Source organism: Bufo bufo, chromosome 1 (genome assembly GCF_905171765.1).
Source record: "Bufo bufo chromosome 1, aBufBuf1.1, whole genome shotgun sequence".
Lineage (NCBI taxonomy): Eukaryota > Metazoa > Chordata > Amphibia > Anura > Bufonidae > Bufo > Bufo bufo.
The window spans coordinates 619415691-619429122 of record NC_053389.1 but is presented as its reverse complement, the minus strand read 5'-3'; the positions used below and the strand labels follow the sequence as shown (position 1 = coordinate 619429122).

Below are 13432 nucleotides of genomic sequence, written 5' to 3'. Positions count from 1 at the left end.
CTGACGACACTCTGAAGCGCCCCGGGAGCCGCACAGATGGTAAGTATACTGCTCCCCCGCTCCCCACTACACTTTACCATGGCAAACAGGACTTTAGCGTCCTGGCAGCCATGGTAACCATTCAGAAAAAGCTAAACGTCGGATCCGGTAATGCGCCGAAATGACGTTTAGCTTAAGGCCGGATCCGGATTAATGCCTTTCAATGGGCATTAATTCCGGATCCGGCCTTGCGGCAAGTGTTCAGGATTTTTGACCGGAGCAAAAAGCGCAGCATGCTGCGGTATTTTCTCCGGCCAAAAAACGTTCCGTTCCGGAACTGAAGACATCCTGATGCATCATGAACGGATTTCTCTCCATTCAGAATGCATGGGGATAATCCTGATCAGGATTCTTCCGGCATAGAGCCCCGACGACGGAACTCTATGCCGGAAGACAAGAACGCAGGTGTGAAAGAGCCCTTAAGGAGAGTTAAAAAAAAACTCCAGCCCTATTGTACTAAGCATTCTGTATTAAGAATGCTATTATTTTCCCTTATAACCATGTTATAAGGGAAAATAATAATGATCGGGTCCCCATCCCGATCGTCTCCTAGCAACCGTGCGTGAAAATCACACCGCTTGCTTGCGGATGCTTGCGATTTTCACGCAGCCCCATTCACTTCTATGGGGCCTGCTTTGCGTGAAAAATGCACAATATAGAGCATGCTGCGATTTTCACGCAACACACAAGTGATGTGTGAAAATCACCGCTCATGTGCACAGCCCCATAGAAGTGAATGGGTCCGGATTCAGTGCGGGTGCAATGCGTTCACCTCACGCATTGCACCCGCGCGGAAAACTCACCCGTGTGAAAGGGGCATTAGGTCGGTGGGGATTCTACTGCTGGGACTATATGCTCATTTGCATATAGTAAAACATCATGTTTCTCAGCAACGTGGGCACATATGAACATGGGACCAACACAGATGCTTTCAGCTGCCAAGTGCACATGTAACAGGTCAGCCAGTTTCCCCAGGTACAAATCTGCTGACGGATGCCCTTTAAGAGCATATTCACATGGTACAGTCAGTGTCTTGGGTACAAATCTGCTGACAGGACAGACACAACTTCTCTTTTTTAGAATCCATTCCTGGTTTTGGCTTCAGAATCTGCATCAGAAGTCCTGACCGTGTGGCTGTACTTTTACATCTTTTAAAATAACATCCTCAAAATTATTATTTTCTTTGGAGGCAGCACATGTTTTGTATTGTAGTTTTTTCTTTACCCTTGCCTGTTACTTATGCTGAAGTAGTTCATGTCTGTTAACTACTAAAGCTGCTCAGTTAGGGCGGGAATATTACTGAAGGGGGCTCTAGAGCTTATATCTTGATCAACTGAATTTGGGCTGTTTAAGCAGAAATGGAGGCTTGATGGACATGGGATTTCTTTCATCCTCATTCAGTGTTGCCTGTGCAGGAGATTCTCTAATGGCCACATACCAGAGAGATGGCTTTCACACTGCACAAACAAAAGCCACTTTTTGTGTCCGAAAGCAAATAAAAGCCAAAAAGAGGAAAATAAGACACCTCCTCGTTTTTCCTTTAGATCTTCCTGTAGAGTATGTGAAAAGTTGGAGAGAAGTATATCAAAGGTTAAATGACAATGTTAACCTGAGCTTTGATCTTTTAGGAAGGCATTTCAGGTTTCCTATCTTCTGGAGGGGCTTATAAAGCTGACTACAGTTTTCATGAAATCCTTCAGTATCCTATATGTTTAAATCTCTAGGCGTGCCTTTAGATCTTTACAGTGTAGTTTCTCTTTTTCATGATTTATTTTTAACTTTTATATTGGCTCAGATCACTATTTTTACTCATTGTGAAAAAAATATATAATGGGACAACCTCCGAAGAATGTCAAGTATGAACCCCAGAAGCTCCCCAGTCTACAAGCCAACATATTTCATTTCAAGCAAAGCTGTTCTCACCTATCAAGCATATATTGCCCATGGCGTAGGCCTTAAGTGCTTAAAGGGGTTGTCCAGGATTTCTGTATTGTTGGTCTGTCCTCAGGATAGGCCTACCTCCAGCTCTCTGGAGGTAAGACCACACAGCATTGTGTAGTGGACGGAGCTGGTTACTGCTCCTGTTTACATCATTGAGAGCAGGGCTGAAGTAACCAGCTTGTCCACTACACAATAGATGGAAGTGCATACACAGGAGACACTTAGGAGGTGCAGTATCTGATGGACTATCCTCATGATCTGTTTCCTATACTGGAACAGGAAAAAGACCACAGATGTGACCCTAGCTTAAGTATGGCTGGCTTTTGGGCTTTTTTGTTGCCGTTTTTCATGCACTTATTTTCGAGGTACAGAGAGCAGGGAGTCCTAAAAAAATCCTAAAGATCAGGAATATTTGACATGTCTTTTACTTGGCTGAAACCTTCAATAAAAACTTGCATCTGTCCTTACATGGAAGCTATAGCTTGTTCCCGTGTAGTGCTATTGATGTGCAAATGAAAGGGGTTGTCTGCTTTAGACCTCCCTATTCATCTGGAGAGCTGATGCAAATAGTGGATCTCCCTCAGGAGTTCCCGGCTCACAGATGGCACACTTAATTTCTGATGATGGCATCCGATCTTGCTGGTGCAATAGGTTCGTCAGCTTGGGATTTGTTTTATGTTTTGAGGTTGCCCAGATTTTTAAAAAGCACATTTTTATGTTTTCAAATACAATGTTTGGGATTCTGGCTCTGTTTTGAGAGTGAAGACCTTCTGACAATATGCCAGAATTTATTTAAAGGGAATGTGTCAGAAATAACCTTTTGTTTAAATCACAGTTAAATGTTTTAACATTTTTTTTAAAACATTTTTTTATGTTTTAATTCTTCCAATATCTTTATTTAAACCAACACCATAAAATCTTGCAGTTTTTGCACTGGCCACAAGCCTAATAATAGATCCCATATAGTTTATCTATTCTTTCCTTGTACAATGACCTCTGCACAGAACATGCCTAAAAAAACTCTCCCATAGAAGTCACTGAGGTCCCCTCCTGACCAATGTGTCTATGGCCCATGGGGCTGCCTTTAAGCAATTTTCTTAATGCTTTCTAAATGCTGTTAAGAACAGGTCAGGTAAGATGGCCACAAGAGATAAGTGGTGGTAAAAGCAGAATTGAGTTATGGATTCCGTTACCACGGACCATAACGCAATTCTATGACGGAATGCTTTTAGAGGCATTCCGTCATAATAGAATTCTATGGGCTGCATAACTGATCTTTCTCGTTTCCGTTATGCAGGAGAGGACTCCCCTGCATAACGGAAACAGGACGGATCCGTTATGCAGCCCATAGACTTCTATTATGACGGAATGAATAACGGAATGGCTCCTAAATGCAGTCTGTTATGCATTCCGTCATAGAATTGCGTTATGGTCCGTAACGGAATCCATAACGCATTTCTACTTTTACCACCAAACGAAGCGTGAGCAAATTTCAAAATATGAAATTCGCTCATCTCTAATGGCCGCCCCCATAATAATGTTTAGGAAATAGAATAGAAAAATCTGTAATCAGAAAATAGAAACGGCTAAAAAAGAGGGATGTGTTGCTATCCGGTTTTAACTGGCAGAAAACAAAAATTTGGTCACCCATTTTCTTTAAAGGGTTTCTGTCACCAGATTTAACCCTACTAAGCTAGCTGACATTAGTGTTGTGCTAATGTCAGCTAAACCTAACTAGCCTATTCCTACTTTTATCTATGCCCCGTTACGCCAGAAATCTAACTTTTATAATATGCTAATAAGCCTCTAGGAGCAGGGGAAGGGGGGCGTTGTTCCTGCTCCTAGAGGCTCCTTTCTCCCTCCAAGTCCTGATTGACCTTGTCCTGAAAGAAGAAGCAAGATGACCATGCCAGCTGCGCGATCAAGTGGATGAGGCGAGTTCATTTTTTTTGTTATTTTTGAACCGCTCAAGGCACATTTTAGTAAGCATTCTGTATTATGAATGCTATTATTTTCCTTTATAAACATGTTATAAAGGAAAATAATAAATTGAATAGAACACCTAACCCAAATCCGAACTTCAGTGAAGAGGTTCTGGTCTGGGTACCACATTTAGTTTTTTCTCACACGCGTGCAAAACTCATTGCACTCGTGCGTAAAAAACTGAACATCGGAACGCAATCGCAGTCAAAACTGACTGCAATTGCGTGCCTACTCGCACGGTTTTCCCGCAATGCACACGCGACGCATCCAGAGCAAATCCGGGACGCCCGTGTGAAAGAGGTCTAACTTTTTTTCACATTTTATTATATTGCAGCCTAGTGCTAAAACAAATGAAAAAAAAAAAAATCCAAGTTTTCCCTCGATCAATCTACACTAAGTAAAGGGTCTGAATACCTATGTCAATGTAAGATTTTAGTCTTTTCAATAAATTGGCAAAGCTTTAGAACATTATGGGATATTGAGTGCACTCAATATCCTAGCACAAGGCCTCAGCACAACAAATGTGAAAAAGTGAGGGTGTCTGAAGACCTTCCAAATGCACTGTACCACCCTGTAAGGTGCTAAACAGAGGTACATATAGCGTTTAAGCTATTAACACTATTACAGCCTTAAAAAAAAATCACTAATTATACACCGTATGTACATCATAATTTGCAACTTTTTAAGCTTCTCACCACTTTTCTGAAGGGATGGGCGGGACTCGGCACAACCACCTGATTTACCATAACTTACACCAGAATCTGGCATAGACTTCAGTTTCTGGCACCCAGGCGGGGACTCCTTTATTAAGATGCATTTGCCTCTTATTACATTAGGCATATCTCACTCACCGTTCTGCTGTCAGTCCCGTTCACCTGTATCAGGGATGGTATCCAACTTCTTTTAAAGTCTAATCCCGTAAGATGACTCAGTGATTTTGCTCAATAAATGAGGATTGGTGGCTAATTAAGGTTAAGATTTGTCAAAGAAATCGCCTTGGGTGTGGTGAGGTTAAGATGTATAGCTTCCAGATCCTGCAGATTAAAACAGTCACCTCTAATTTACGGCCCATAAACCTATACGCATGTTATTTAATGAAGATGAGCACAGACTCGGAGTGACTGCCACTTTATCCTTATGGGACCTGAAGGGATTATAGGAAGGGGCAGGGTGGATTTATATGCCCACTGATGTGTGAGGTGCTTGTTCCGCATCCGCCTAGGCAAATACTACCCCCTCGTATTAGCAGCCATAGTCTCAAAGGAGTATGACTTGTGCGCCATAGTTCCTGGGTGCCGAGATGTGTACAGAAGCCGTTCAGGGCGGCATGTAGACATGTACCTCTTGCATATGGAGTCCGATGGAATATCCACCCCACCCAAAAAACGTCATATGCCTCCTTGTGCAATTTTAGACATATGGAAGTACAATAGAGGCCCCATGTATCTCTATGGAAGCATTGTTGCCCTTTAAAAAAGACAACCTTAAGGCCTCTTTCACACGAGCGTGACGGATTAGGTCCGGATGTGTTCAGTGAAACTCGCACCATTTTGCAAGCAAGTTGTCAGTTTTATCTGCGATTACGTTCTGTTTCTTCCACCGCAGAATTGATGCGTGAAAAAAAATGGGTCAGTATTCAGTGCGGGTGCTGTGCGTTCACGTCACACATTGCACCCGTGCGGAAAACTCGCTCGTGTGAAAGGGGTCTTAGGGTTTCTTCATACACAAACATTTGCGCTGACTTTTTGACCACCAAAAAATGTAGGAAGTGCTTACATTTGAGTGGCCTTTTTTCCCAAAATAAATGTGTGGGTGGGGCACGTTTTTTTTTTTTTCAGGCTTGTTTTTCCTTTTAGGCTGGGTTCACACTTGAGCGTTTTACAGCGCGTTCAAATGCGCTGTAAAACGCTCAACACATGAAAACCAATGCTTCCCTATGGCCCTGGTTCACACTTGAGCGTTTTACAGCGCGTTTGAACGCGCTGAAAAACGCCCTACGCTCAAACAAGTTCTTGAGCTTCTTTGGGGCGTTTTGACACGCGTTTGTGGCCATAGGACACTGCAGTCAATCACACAAACACGCGTCAAACGCGCGTTTACTATTGCAAAAAACGCGCAGAAAAACGTGCGACAAAAACGCGCGTTAAACGCGCATATAAAATGCGCTCAAGTGTGAACCCAGCCTTAGAGAAAGTTGGAAAAACATCTGAAAAAATGCCATTGCTCCAACATGCTGCATTTAAAAAATAAAACATGCGAGACAAAAAACCCACCAAATTGAAAAAAACACCCTTAGCTAAAAATGCTGGTCTCTTGTATATCATATTTCCCATAGATGTTACGCTAACATCTGGATCTTAAAAAAAAAAAGCACCGTAAAAAACAGGTGCAAAAAATGCCACAAAAGTGCAGCAGAACATCACAAACCTCCCTAAGGGTCTATTCACATGATGGTTTATGCCTTCAGAATTTTGTTGTCTGCCTCCCATTGTTTTCATTGCGGTTTACGTGGCTGGTGGTTTAAAGCTGTGACAACGAGAAGAAAGGAGGACCTGAAGCCGTGGCGGGGGTCTGCTCACGGTTTAGCTTCATTCAGTGGAGCTAAACTGCGAGCAGATCTGCAGTCTCCAAAGTAAACAGCTGTGTGAACATACACTAAGGGCCTCTCCACACATGAATTTAAATTTACTCTGGTATTTTCCCCATATTGAGAAGGGGATGAATAAACGTCAAAAGCTTCAACATGCTGCAGTAAAAAAAAAATTAAAAAAGTCGAGAGACAAAAAATGCTTTCCTGTGGATTTTCAGCTAACATCTGGAGCTGGCATATATGCTGCAATAAAGCATGTGCAAAAAGTCACTAAAACAGCAAGAATGCTTGTGTGCTTTCACCCATAGGCCTCTTTCACACGAGCATCGCGGGAAACCCGCGCGAGTGCAGTTTCAGTCAGTTTTGTCTGCGATTGCGTTGTTCAGTTTTTTTTCAGCGCGAGTGCAAAGCATTTTAATGCGTTTTGCACACGCGTGATAAACTGAATGTGGTAATCGAACCCGGACTTCTTCACTGAAGTTTGGGTTTGGTGTGCAGGTCTTGCAAGAAGAAGAAAGAAGACGTTAACGGCTGCGCGATCAAGTGGATGAGTTAAGTAATTTGTTTGATTATTTTTAACCCTTAATGGGCATTTTACTTAGCATTCTGTAATAAAGAATGCTATTATTTTCCATTATGTAATGGACTTTTATGGGGTCCCGGGGCTCATCTCATCTCCTTAGCAACCATCCGTGAACATTTTCGCACAGCCCCATTCACTTCTATGGGGCCTGCTTTGCGTGAAAAAAAGCACAAAATGGAGCATGCTGCGATTTTCACGCAACGCACAAGTGATGCGTGAAAAACATAGCTCATGTACACAGCCCCATTGAAATGAATAGGTCAGGATTCAGTGCAGGTGCAATGCGTGCACGTCACGCATTGCAACCGCTCGGAAAACTCGCTCGCGTGAAAGGGGCCTAAGGATGCAATCGCATGGCTGTTACAACCACCCTGCAAGCCATCAGTGGTGGTCGTGTTTGCACACTATAGGAAAAAGCATCCGCCTCTCAGGTGGCCGGGACCGTGATAGCATGCATAGGCTAGTGCTTTTTCCTATAGTGTGCAAGCACGACCACCACTGATGGATTGCACAGTGGTCGTAACCATGAAAACGAGCAGTGTATAATGTGATGGAAAAATGAATCCAGCCAGCAAAGGAGACCATATGGACAATCACAGTACATTAGTAAGTGGCTTGTATTCACTTTCTCTACATGATAAAAGCTATTTGCTGAAGGGAGACAACCCCTTTGTCATGCTGCTGGTGGGATCATTTGTACACTTGATTGACCACGTTCCTCATGGTTGCTTATATTATGTATATAACTGGATTTATATGCAGATCTTCATGTGGTGTTGTCTTAGAACTTTTGCACATTTCAACCATGGCAAATCTGCATTGAAATGCACATCAAAACCCACATATAAGACATGCAGGTTTTGCGGCAAATTTGTCTGTAGAGTAAAATGACTCCTTGTGATTGCTCCTGCAGCCGGGAAATAAGGCCTTTTAAACAGAAGAAAACAAAATGTCCTCGATATGTGGGGCTCATACCTGTACCTATCTTACACCTATTTACTCCAAGGATCCTCCTAGCCCAAGAATCTTAAGAAGCTGACCTATGTAATGTAAGATTTATAGCCTTTGTCCACACTGGAATTTTAGGCCATATAGGGGAAGGAGGGAGGGATTTTATTCTCCCATTTCCTTCAGGCTGTAAACAAGCCCTGAAATTTGGTCGAGCCCTCCCTGCCCCCCTCTCTAATAAAATTGTTTGTTAATGCCTGAAGGGAAGTGACTGGTGAATGCTGAACACAATGTTTAGTAGACACGGCCGTCCATTGACTGGCACTGGAGCTAAAAGGGGATTAGTCGCTGCAATTTCAAGCTGATCCCTTCTCAAGTCTGGCGGCAACTCTTTGATATAATGGCGATCCTAATTGAACAACTCTTAACAGTTTTCTATAGGACTGTGTCCTGATAATGAGTTCTATGCATAATTAAATGCGGTTTCCAGTCAGGCCGGTTGTGAAAACTGATGCTTCTCTAAGTGACTAAGATGATGTGTATTTCTTACCATTGTGGCCATAAAATTACCAGCATTTACGGAATTTGACAAACCATATTTAAAAAAAATAATAATTTTTTTATCTGGCTTTTACATTATCTCTTTATGGCCTACCTATGGCCTATTTTATTTTATCTATTTATTTTTTGGGGGGCCTTTAACAAAACATCACAAAAGGCATTCATTTTTTGCAAGTTTTTCTTTTGTTGTTGGTTACTCATTTATGAGATGCTTTCTTTTACCGTATAGAGTAGTCTGTGGAAAACTCCATACCCAAACTGCATGAACCCAATAAGCGTACCGCAAGTGAAGAAAAAAAACACTTCAAAAACCTCATGTTTGTATTGTGTTTCATAATTTTCATAGTTAGTGTTAACATCTGCCCCACCAATGATTCTACTTTATAAACTATATATACTTTATAAACTATATATGAATATAGTTTGTGCTTAATACAAACGGAGGCGGCGATGCAGGTGCCGGACATATCCCATACCCGGCACCCAGCCTCTATGACTCCGATCCGCCGCTAGTAACCCCTCAGGTGAAACTCAAAAAATTAGAATATCGTTCGAAGTTCATTTATTTAAGTAATGCAACTTAAAATGTGAAACTAATATATGAGAGACTCATTACATGCAAAGTGAGATATTTCAAGCCTTTTTTTGTTTATAATTTGGATGATTATGGCTTACAGCCTATGAAACCCAAAGTCACAATTTTGAGGTACCCTTTGCTCAGGGGATATGGACTAATTGGCTGACTAGAGTGTGACACTTTGAGCCTAGAATATTGAACCTTTTCACAAAATTTCACAAATTTTAGGCTGCATTAATGCAATTCCTTTTAATTTGCATTACTGAAATAAATTAACTTTTGCACGATATTCTAATTTTTCGAGTTTCACCTGTATACACCTTTTCAGATATCAGGCAGTTGAGCCCTATATGTAGTAGAAAGTTATATCCCAGAGATCAGTCCTGTGTAATGTATCATGTACGCAGCAATGTTGCATGACATTTTATGTGCCGGGTGAGCACACAGGACACATTCATGTGATATGTAATTATGACTAATGGTTGAATAATTATTTTATTGTGGTTATCATGCCAACTACATCAATGTGTATTTACATAGTGGCCAGTCTCTAGGTGATGTAAAATGGCTGCCTGTCTCTAGGTGATGTCATGTTAATAAAGTTTAGTGTAAAAGGCTTAACACATTGAGCTTTGTTTGTTTCTACCTAGACACTGACAAACATGGAGCTGCTGCTGCAGGTAGTAATACTGTATATGTTCTGCTGCTCAGTACAGTACTATTCACATGTTAGATACCTGGGCAGTAAACAGATTACATGATGTATGTGAGTGTCACATGATACTTGTGGTGTTTTGTCATATCCAGCTCTACTATGGATGCATTTTACAGGACTAAAATGGGCCGTACCATTTTTTTTTTCTTTAGAGAGGGGCTACTGTATGGATTTGATAAAGGTCTGTGGGCAAAATTTTAAGTATTTGTATATTAGAAAATTGTTCAACGTCCTATTCTCTACATAAATAAATGTAATCACTAAAATCGGAATACCTCTAAGTTGTATTGACCATTTGCAGCACATGCCTGATTACACAGGTCAATGTGCTGCTGATAATCGGCCATCTTCTATGCTGCATTATAGCAATAGTTTGCAAACCATCTACTCCAGAAACTGGCATAAAAAATTAATTTTTTTTAAATACCATTGCGTTTGAATGTAATCATTTATGGCAGTTTTCTGGCATAATTGATAACTGGTGTAGAGTTCAGTCATCACGTGACATAGATTTTGTTCTAACTGCAGGGGGGGCCTTTAGTTTATGATGAAGCATGAGGCTCATCGTAAATTAAACACATCCTCCCACAGCACAGGGGACATCATGACTGGCGTAGCACACGCCTGTCTTTGATTAATGACCCCCAGCATGTTGCCTAAAAATAGGCAAACATTTTCAAGAAAAAAAGGCAATATTTAATTAGTATATAGTAAAAGTAGTAGTGGCTACACTTGGTGTGTGTGTGTGTGTGTGTGTATGTATATGTATATGTATATATATATATATATATATATATATATATATATATATATATATATGTGTGCTCACTCCACAACCCACCCCAGGTTGTAGCAAGAAGATTAAATTGTTGTGTATAGATGGAGGGCACACAAAATATCTGGGGCAATGTGGACTGAACAAAAAATATTTATTAATATATATAAAACCTATTATCTATCTATGTATAAATAGGTTTTATATATATTAATAAATATTTATTGTTCAGTCCACATTGCCCCAGATATTTTGTGTGCCCTCCATCTATACACAACAATATTTAATTAGTAATTTGCTTACAATGAAGAATATTTGTAATTCATCCTTTTTGGTTATGTGATCTCCCAGCAGTTCTGCTTGCTGTTTTAAAAATAATAATAATAATTTCCCCCCTTCTTCTGCAGGAGAACACCTCTTGGTCTGAACATGGGGATGGACATAGCAGAGAAGCATCTCGGGACTTTGCCAAGGTAGTATGGATTTTATAATGTATGCGTGATCTTACCATTTGGGCATTTTGGCCCTGATTTATCAATACCGGCATGTGCTACGCTGGTCTAGATAGGGCCCAGCTCTGCCAGAGGTAGCATTTAATGCCATGAAGTCTGTGGGCCAGTAGCTGTCGTACAGTTTCTGGCGTAAATAATGCTGAATGTGTTGTGAGGCTGGTGGACCGATGTGCTAATGTCAGCTGAACCTTAGTAACCTAGTCTAGTTTTAATACATGCGCCGTTACTGCAGAAAAAAACCTTTTTATTATATGCAAATCAGCCTCTAGGAGGGGGTGGCATTGCTCCTGCTCCTAGGGGCTCCGTTCTCCCACCTCTGTCCATGCCGTCCTAGACATGATTGACAGGGCCAGGCAGTGTTCGCATCCTCCTTCCTGGCCCTGAGTGCGGGTGAATAGTATTCGGCGCAGGTGTAGTGAAGTGAGGATGCTCGCCAGCTGTCGACTTTCTGCCTGTGTCGTATATGTGACAGTACACCCAGAAGTCGTCACTTTCTGCAGAGCGGTGCAGGCTGGTGTTTTCTTCAGGGTGTACTGTGACGTATTTGAAGCAGTAAGGAAGTCTGCAGCTGGTGAGCGCCCTTCCTTCACTACGCCTGCACCGAATATTAAACGGCACGACCCAGCCGTGAGATTTCACCCTCACTCAGGGCCAGGCAGGAGGCCGTGAACGCTCCCTGGGCCCTGTCAATCACGTCTAGGAGTGCATGGACAGAGGTAGAAGAACAGAGCCCCTAGGAGCAACGTCCCCCCTTGCTCCTAGAGGCTAATTTTGATATAATAAAAGTTATTTTTCTGCAGTAACGGGGGCATGTATTAAAACTAGACTAGTTGACGCTAGCAAATCGCTAATGTCAGCCAGGTTAAAGGGGTTATCTGAGACAAAAAAAATGCTCCCCTTCACACTGAATATAATTACCCCGCTCCTGGTCCCCGCACCGCTACTTCTCCCCGTGTGTGGATGAAAACATCCGGTGGGAGGGGGTGGGTTTAGCAGCCAATGGCAGGCATTGACTGGGACGAGCCTCCCTAGCATGGCGGGTGACGCTGCTCCCCCCGACACCAGATTTTTTCATCCGTGCCTGGGGAGAAGCAGCTGTGGGGGAGCAGGGTTAGGCCGTTTTGTGCATCCGTGGCCGTTGTGCCGTTTTCCGTTTGTTTTTTTCACTGACCCATTGACTTTCAATGGGTCCGTGGAAAAATCGGAAAATGCTCAGTTTTGCAGCCGCATCCGTGATCCGTGTTTCCTGTCCTTCAAAAAAATATGACCTGTCCTATTTTTTTGACTGACAATGGTTCACGGACCTATTCAAGTCAATGGGTCCGTGAAAGAACACGGATGCACACAAGATTGGCATCCGCGTCCGTGATCCGTGGCCGTAGGCTACTTTCATACAGACTGATCCGAAGATCCGTCTGCATAAAAGCTTTTTCAGAGATGAGTTTTCACTTCGTGAAAACTCATTTCCGACAGTATATTCTAACACAGAGGCGTTCCCATAGTGATGGGGACGCTTCTAGTTAGAATATACTACGAACTGTGTACATGACTGCCCTCTGATGCCTGGCAGCACCCGATCTCTTACAGGGGGCTGTGATCTGCACCTGAGGGGTTAATTGTGCATATCATAGCCCCGTATAAGAGATCAGGGGCTGCCAGACCCCCCTCCCTCCCCAGTTTTAATTTCATTGGTGGCCAGTGCGGCCCCCCCCTCCCTCTATTGTAATATCATTGGTGGCCAGTGTGCGGCCTCCGTCCCCCCCCCTCCCTCCATTGTAATATCATTGGTGGCCAGCGTGTGCCCCCCCCCCCCTCTATTGTAATATCATTGGTGGCCAGTGTGCGCCCCGCCCCCCCTCTATTGTATTAATATCATTGGTGGCCAGTGTGCGGCCCCCCCCCCGATCATTGGTGGCAGCGGAGAGTTCCGATCGGAGTCCTAGTTTAATCGCTGGGGCTCCGATCGGTAACCATGGCAACCAGGACGCTACTGCAGGCCTGGTTGCCATGGTTACTTAGCAATATTACAATATTGGAAGCATCATACTTACCTGCTGCGCTGTTTGTGACCGGCCGGGAGCTCCTCCTACTGGTAAGTGACAGATCATTAAGCAATGCGCCGCACAGACCACTTGTCACTTACCAGTAGGAGGAGCTCCCTTCCGGTCACAGACAGCGCAGCAGGTAAGTATGATGCTTCCAATATTG

At 42.8% G+C, this 13432-nt stretch overlaps 1 protein-coding gene across 2 annotated transcripts in view; it reads left to right on the top strand.

Annotated features, from left to right (window-relative positions):
* The window catches only part of ARID3B (AT-rich interaction domain 3B), a 51096-nt gene that overhangs the window by 22656 nt on the left and 15008 nt on the right, over positions 1-13432 (top strand). For both annotated transcript variants that reach the window (XM_040413760.1, XM_040413759.1), the window contains exon 3: positions 11120-11185. In XM_040413760.1, coding sequence (XP_040269694.1) covers positions 11120-11185 — 66 coding nt within the window. The remainder of the gene's footprint in view (positions 1-11119; positions 11186-13432) is intronic.